This window comes from Vigna angularis, chromosome 3 (assembly GCF_016808095.1).
Source record: "Vigna angularis cultivar LongXiaoDou No.4 chromosome 3, ASM1680809v1, whole genome shotgun sequence".
Taxonomy (NCBI): domain Eukaryota; kingdom Viridiplantae; phylum Streptophyta; class Magnoliopsida; order Fabales; family Fabaceae; genus Vigna; species Vigna angularis.
In genome coordinates, this window is record NC_068972.1 from 15,741,775 (window position 1) to 15,750,148 (window position 8,374).

The following is an 8,374-nucleotide window of genomic DNA, read 5'->3' on the forward strand; positions in this document are numbered from 1 at the left end:
TTGTGTAGAGTAAAGGAAAAGATGAAAAAAAGGACCCTTACGACAATAAAAAGTATATATTTTTTGAAATTTTGTAATTTAATTTACAAAATGTTATTTAATTTAGTGTCATTAAGTGAAAGAGATTACTTTTATTGTTTTCTAAAGTTAAGATACATAGTTTTTCTAATATCCAAAAAATATAGTGTCAAAATCATATAATGGGAACATCACAAATTAATATTAAGAAAACAAATGCATTTTGGGTTACCCTACCGAAAAACAAATGCATTTTGTAATATGAGTAGTCAAATCAATCCCTTTAAGCTATCCTTCAACTGTATAGTCTCGTACCTATACTATACAGTCTCTAAATCTTCTCATTCTGGTGTATGTTTGATTCATCCATGTGTCCCTTCCCCTAAAAGCCTGTCAGGAGCAGCTCCTTGTTAGTACTCTTACACTTCGTGCCTCTTGCACGGGCGATTATTCCCCGCCCTCGTCAGTGTCCGATGTGACAAAATATATACACTTGTACAATTTTTCAATGATGAGAAATAAATTTGTTTATGAATATCTGAATTATTCTTCTAAAATGTTGATAAAGAAATACGATGCCGGTCGCTTTTTTTAAGGTTAATTTACCGTTTGCCTTTATGGAAAAAATCTTGTGGGTCCGATGCGCAAGTAAAACTGACAAGGTCTTACAATTTTTTTATTTATTAAAATCACGTCAAAGATTAATATATTATTTAAAATAATCACCGCTCTTCCTCCGCTGATCTTTCTCTTCAAATTTTATCATGATCATGATAAATTAATGATATATATATATATATATATATATATATATTGATTGATATTTATGAATGTATAGATAGAGAGTCACAGCAGAAGAAATACAGAGCTTCTTAACCCTACAGTCTGCAGTTTTTTCCTGTCGAATTGGTTTCAACTGCAGTTTGTGAGTTTCTTCTCCTTCTTCTCTTATTCAACTGTTCTGTTTTTTCTTCTTCTTTTATTTATTTTTTTTCTTCAAAGCTTGGTCTCTTTTGTTTCGGCTGCATGTGTTCTTTTTCTTGTAATATTTAAAATAAAAGAGAGAAAAGCAACAGTAAGGAACTTTTTTTAATTTATTAATTTTTTAATGTTTCTTCTCTGAACTCATATCCAAACACGATGTGGTTAAGAGTCTAAGATTTTCTGTAATCAAATCAATTCTGCATAATCATCAGAGCCTCTGAATTTCGAAAAATAGAAGTGAACTGAGAGATAATTGGTACTCCTACTTTTTTTGTCCCTCTTTTATATTTTCATGTTTTCAAGTATTGCAGCAAAAAAATGATCTATTTGAGTCACCCAGATGCTATTGTGGAATTAATTATACAATATCGTTGCATGTGTGTAAATATAAGAAGAATGCTGGTTTCAATTTGGTTATGTATTCTGGTGTAGTAGTTTTTGCTTAAGTGGAGCAGCCATTCATTTCAAAGCAAACTTTGGATTAGATATATGAGATGCTCTGTTCAATTTGTGATATGGAGTTTAGAGTGTTAAGGTACATACCTTTAAATTGTTTTTCGGATGGTTATCTAATGCATTGCTGCTCTAATTGAAGTTCTTACGAGTGATGGGTTTGGAGGAGAAAGTAGCAAAGACATGCAACACCAAGGACAATGCTAGCCAAACTTGGACCTTGTGTACACATGCTTTTTATGATTTAACGCATGTCTCTCCCGTGGTATTTATGGTTTTGCTGAAAGAATATTATTATTACGGTATGATTTCTTTTCTTTCCAAAGCTAGTAATTGTTGTTTGAAACGAAATAATATGATGATGAATGTTAAGTGTTTGTTAAAATGGTTCGTTTAAACCTTTTTGGTAGTTTGTTTTTCTTTAAGTTAGCCTCGTGCCCAGACAGACTGGATATCAATGCTATTGTCAAGGTTTTAAATTACTTTTGTGGTGGTTGCTGGTGTTTTGCAATTTGCGTGTTGTGAAAAAATTGTAGGCAAATGCAGCTGTGGTTGCAATTGCAAATGTGGAAACCCCAAAGCAGAGTGCTAGGAAACACATTTTTTTAATAGATTGAAATTTATTAAAAACTTTTAAATTAGGAGAAAATTAATTAAATATGATGTGGAACCTGTCAAATATCATTGATTTTTTGCAAATTTCAACCAATAAAAGAGAAACGAATGTGTTGTTAGCCTTTCTCAACCCCAAAAACCTTGACATTGTGTTGTAAATGGTTCACCTTTATCTATTTTCATGGTCAGCATGTTTGCCACCAACACTAATTTTAACTTAAATAATAAATGCTAAATGACCATTGAATTTTGTGTAGGACTCAGTGTTGGTTTATCCTTTTTGCTATTCATTGTTGTTTCCTTTCAAATGCCATTGCATAGGTACATGTAAGGCAACTGCAAAATTCAGAGCCCTCCAAAATCAAATACATCTTGTTCTCCATAATGATCCAAAACCTGGACCAGCAACTTTTATTGTTCATTGCATGTATGTGTCTCCATTATTTGAAGATCATAGTCAAGGATTTACTCATATGATAGTATCTGCTCTTCGCCGATTCCTAAAAAGAACAACCACAATAGAAAACTCATTGGAGGTGAAAGACTTGGTAGCACATCTACTTGTAGATGTTATGAGGGGCCAGATCTATCATGATGAAAAGATAGTCATGAAGCTAGTCGAGATTTTTGATGTAAAACTAACTAATATTGAGAAAGCAATGTGCCAAGTTAAGGAAAAACATGATTTAAGTTGTGGCTTAGCAAAAGAATTGGTTGAAGAGTATATTGTTACTTTGGTAAAATCCCAGTTGTACATGACAGCTGTAACTTTAATGGAGCAATTCTCTATCTACCATTATGGCCAGTCTTTTCTCCTTGATATGATACAGAGTAATCAATTCAAAGCGGCAGAGAAGTGGGCAACATTTATGGGGAAACCAATGTTATCCATACTTGTAAATGAGTTCAATGAGAGGAACATGCTAAAGAATGCATCTGAGATTATAAAGAAAAATAATCTAAAGCAGGAATTTCCAGACGTATACAAAAGGTCTAAGGAAAGGTAAATGATTTGTACTGGTTTACATGGGGATCATTTAGTGTTGTTTTGATTTGTACAGAGCATCTTGAATCCAATTTTGCAACCCCTTAAGGTTTTTTAATTTTTATTTAACAAAATAACTTGTTAGTTTGCAGCTCACTAAAAAACTTAGCAGAAAAAGGATGTTGGGATGTTGCCGAGGCAAAAATAAACAATGATATGCACCTTATGGAATATTTGGTTAGTTTTTATTTGCTCTTTGATACCGACTGCCATTCTATATGTACATACCGATTTAGATAGATATATATTTCTAGAAACTGTGTAATAGCTAATGTTTAATTTTTAAACTATGTCCTTTACAGTCTTCTATTGATTAGTTTTGTCATTGTGTATTCATGCACTTGTGATTTTCTATTCCTTTGTTATGTTGATTGTGTTGCATACAGAAGACATTTAGACAATTTGTTTCTTTTTCTGCTTTAGTTGCATGCTGTTTTTTGCAGTCCTTGTTGGACGACCTTTAGGTGTATTTTTTACCGTTAAGTTTTATATCTTCTTATTTGGATTTATTCCTCATGAAAACTTGAGCAAACATTTTATTATTGTGTAATGGGCCATATAGGCCATGTGAGTTCTAAGTTTTGCTAAAATACGTAGAAGGATCATGTATATTTCCTAAATTATATATTTGATGACCTATATTGTTTAAATATATTTTGCAAAGGTAAGATTATTTCTCAGTGGATCCGTGACCTTCTAAACCACTGCTAGCCTGTTGATATTTGAACTATGGAACCCACTAGTTAAGACAAGGGACTTTCAGATGGTGCACTCATATTTGTTTGTTACAAACTTATGGGCGGTTAAAGTAACATGACTAGGAGTCACCCAAGCATAATTTTAGCTTGATTATTAGGTATCATCTGACGCTTTGCTAGTAAAATTGGTTAGGGTGGATATACTAATTACAGGATGGCTGTGAAGTTGTCAAATTCAAAATAGGGAGGTCTCATGAGCCCATCATGTCCAATTTTGGCTGGGATTGTACAATCTGAAGTGTCTAGGATATCTTATTAATGCATCAGTTTCTCAATCGGAAATTGTGATAGTTTCATCTTTAAAATGGATACAGAAGACAGGCATAGAAACAAAACAGTAATACGCTGGTTCTGCATTGTATTGAAAAGATGTTATAAGTACTATAAGTCTTTTACTTAACCTTTTGGAAAAAATAGTACTCGGTTGAGTGTTTTTGTTGGCAGTTTTAGCCTTATAGCCCCAGCATAATTTTCAAATATGTATAGTAGTATAATATTTTAAGTTTACTTTTTAAAGGTTTATTTGGCAATGGAAGCTGGTTACACAGAGAAAGTTGATGAACTATGTCATCGGTACTCCCTGGAGAGGTTTTTGGACACCAGAGGTAAGCCAAATTGATATGCGCAATGAAAGTTAGTAAATGATGAAAAATATTGCATTCTAACTAGTACAAAAATTCCGTAACTATTAAGAGAGTTGGTTGCTTATTCTTCTTCTGCCTCAAATAGTTCGGTTTTTAATATATTCAGTCATTTAAAAAAAAAAAATCTTGTATCCCTGAAATCAGTTTTTTGTAGTCTTTGTTATCAATATCCTTACGTTGATGTTAATACCATTTTACTTCATTAACTATATTGTTATGTAAAGTGTCTATTTTCTTCTATATATTCTCAAATGATTTCAAAAAACTGTTTTATGTGCTCCAGTACCAGAAACAAGTAACCTGCAAGGGCGATATTTATGTCTTGACGAGTTATTGGTTGAAAACATCATTTGGGTTGATGAAGCGGAAATTTTGTTTGATGCAACAAGGCATATTGAGGGGTTTAACGTTGTAGGTCTTGATTGTGAATGGAAACCCAATTATGTAAAAGGTAGCAAACCAAACAAGGTAAACAATCTTCCTGCTTTGAATGCTTTTCCATCTATCTTTCTTTCTCTGTTTATTTAAATTCTTTGAAAATTAATATATCTGGGTTTTAGTCTTCAGAGCTGTGACATTTTCTAATCAGAAACCGAACGCTTCATTCTCCCCTTTCCTTTTCTTTTTGAATTTCCATGTTTCAGGTTTCTATCTTGCAAATTGCTTCTGAAAAGATGGTTTTTATCTTTGATCTGATAAAGTTACACAAAGAAATACCTGACATTTTAGATGATTGCCTATCTCGCATTTTGCTGTCACCTAGAATTCTAAAACTTGGTATGAAAATTCTAAACATTAGTCTTTGAATTATTAGCTAATAGTTTTGGTGGACAAGATTGATTCTTAACTTTGAATTATTACTTTAACCTGAGTGAGAGTGCTGCTGTTGTTGGGATTTGATAAGTATTATATTATTTCAATTGTAAAGGAACATTCTCAAGACATTGGTTTTTTTTTGTAAATCTCAACTAGTAACCATTCATGCCCAACGGCTTGTATTTTTCAGGCTATAATTTCCAATGCGATGTAAGGCAACTTTCTCACGCGTATGGAGAATTGAGGTGTTTCAAGAACTATGAAATGTTACTGGATATCCAGAATATTTTTAAAGAACTCCGGGGTGGTTTGGCTGGGCTTACGGAGGTAGTGTGTGTGTATGAATGTCTCTTTTCGTGTCTCCTTTAAAGTAGTTCTGATATTTGTAGAGGGATAGTTATCAAAACCCTTGGTTTTTTCCTGTTAGCTTGTTTTGACGAAACTAGTGTTGTTAATGGTAAATCAGAAAATATTGGGAGCTAGTTTAAACAAGACAAGACGAAACAGCAATTGGGAGCAACGACCATTAACTCCAAATCAAGTAATTGCTTCCCTTTATTCATTGTATCCATTAATGTCTCCGTATTCTTAAAACTTATCTGAAGATGCATTTGTGACATTGGCTTCGAATGTTTATGTATAAAATTCCTAGTATGCAATTCACCTACATGCACTGAACAAAATTTTATTGTTTTCCATAGTGCATTGAATGATTCAAATTACACTGTATATATGATTTATGATTTCTAAAGAAATTTAGAAGTGTAAGATAAGAATGAACGACTGCGATACATTTGAAGTCAGTCATTCAGCTATTGCTGTTCTACATGTGCAGTTGGAATATGCTGCTCTGGATGCTGTTGTTCTTGTTCACATATTCCGTCATCTTCCTGGTCATGGACATGATAAACCTGAGTGGAAGTCTTTCATCGTATGTTATCATACCTCTTTTCTGCCCATTTTCCTTTATTGCGAACTTTATTTTTGTTCTGTTCTCGCCTTTTCTTTGTCTTTAGTAGTTTCACAATTTTGATTTACTCAGCTAAACTTTTAGAATCACGCATAAGAAAAAAACCGCATGCATAATTATCGATTTATACTGTTTGTTAACTGTCAAATAGGTATCCCGCAATGAAAACGGCAAGAAATCCAAGAAACATACACCGAAAGTTGTAGACACTGAAATCGATACCAGCAAGCCTTCGTTCTGAACTCAGATCCATTTTGTATATATGGAAAACTTTCTGTGAAAAAATAAGAAACTTTCATTATGGTCATTAATTTCATTGAATGGTATCTTTTTCTTTTGGTAAATATATCAGTATATAAACAACATTTTTACCCAAGAAGAAAGAGACATGAATAAGTACAAATATTTTATTAATCTGATAATCTTTACACTTCTAGATCTACATCTATTTAAAGAATAGGAAAACCAAATAATAGATATAATTACAACTGATAATTGATAATGGAGTTACAATATAATCAAAACTGAAAACAAACTAATATAATCAAAATTGAAAAATTCATATAAGATATATAAGATATTTATTTATTATCTTATAGTGTCACACAAGCTAGAGCATGGATATCTTTCATGTTTATCTTGGATAAGTTGTCACGAAACATCCTAGGATGCAAAGGTTTGGTCAACATATCAGCCATTTCATGTAAATGAATAAGGTCTTCTTGAAGTTTAATTCGAACAAAATGATAATCGATTTTAACATGCTTTTGTCCTTTCATGAAATGTGAGATTCTTAGCTATGCAAATAGCATATTCGTTATCACAATAGAAAACAAAAGATTGAAAAATGTTAGCATGCAAATCTTGATATAAATATTGCATCGACTGAAGTTTACAGACAAGCGAAGCTAGTACTATATATTTGGCTTAGAAGATCTATAACAAACGTCCAATCAATCTTCTATATTCACCAAGATCTGAAAGCAACAAACCTTCACCATCAGACACAGAACAACATGGTCTCATGGGAGAAGTAAACTACTATCAAAAAGGAGATCAAAACAATACTTTCGTTGATTGAGAACAATATCACAAGATGAACAACTTATTTCAAAACCCAAGAAATATAGAACAATACCAAGATCTTTGATACTAAAAGAGTTATGAAGATGACTCTCACGATCATTGCCAACCAAACATAATGTCATCATCAACATATATTAACAAAGCTGGGAAAGAATGACCATGTGTGCGAACAAATAAAGAATGATCAATTGTACTTTAAACATAGCAAAGTTGAATTACAGTCTGAGTCAATTTTGAGTTCCATTGTCTACTATACTGCGGCAATCCATATAAAGATTTTCTAAGTTTACAAGCTTGTGCTAGATGAGAAAGAATATATAAGACTTTTAGGAGAATTCGTGTAAATTTCTTGGTCAAGATCACCATGAAAAAAAAGTGTTTATTCACATCTAATTGATGAAGAATGCCTAAATAAACTGAATGGTAGTGATTTTAATAACTGGAGAAAAAGTCTCAAAATACTCTATACTTTCAGTTTGAGTATATTCCTTGGCAACCCTACGAGCTTTGTATCTATCAATCAATCTTATAGTTTGAGAAGTAGTAGCAGGTTTATGGTCCTTTGCATCGTGTTTCTGTTGAAGGATATAATATTTTTTAACTTTTTTTGATGATTTTCACAATTTACTTGGGTTTGCCTAATGAAAACCAAAGTTGAGACACACGTATTTACAAAATTTCATCACTATAATGAAAAATTAGTTTAATACCCATTTTAAAATATTGAGAAGTGACAACGACTCTGTGAGTTCTTTATGACTAATTTCTTTAATAAAAGAAGGGATTGTTCATCCACCTAGTTGTGTGGAAACAACACAATAAAATAATATTGTTGAACGCAAACATCAATATATTTTGATTTGTTACTCGTGCACTATTTTTCCAATTTCAATTGCCTGTTTTTTTTTTATCATATGTTATCAAGCACTTTGTTCATTTAACCAATAAAACTCCTACTTTTACATAATAAATCACCATATATATC

At 32.2% G+C, this 8,374-nt stretch overlaps 1 protein-coding gene across 3 annotated transcripts; it reads left to right on the forward strand.

The window, feature by feature from the left end:
* Positions 1-784: 784 nt before the first annotated feature.
* LOC108324334 (uncharacterized) lies at positions 785-6,626 on the forward strand. 3 transcript variants are annotated; one of them, XM_017557269.2, is made up of 11 exons: positions 785-943; positions 1,598-1,757; positions 2,392-3,073; positions 3,208-3,292; positions 4,391-4,478; positions 4,801-4,985; positions 5,162-5,294; positions 5,524-5,660; positions 5,800-5,874; positions 6,169-6,264; positions 6,455-6,626. In XM_017557269.2, exons 2-11 carry the CDS (start codon positions 1,610-1,612, stop codon positions 6,542-6,544), a joined length of 1,719 nt encoding a protein of 572 aa, XP_017412758.1. In that variant the 5' UTR covers positions 785-943; positions 1,598-1,609; the 3' UTR covers positions 6,545-6,626. The 3 variants fall into 3 exon arrangements, with proteins under 3 accessions (XP_017412758.1, XP_052731276.1, XP_052731277.1); XM_052875316.1 differs by lacking the exon at positions 5,800-5,874; XM_052875317.1 differs by lacking the exons at positions 4,801-4,985; positions 5,162-5,294.
* Positions 6,627-8,374: the final 1,748 nt, after the last annotated feature.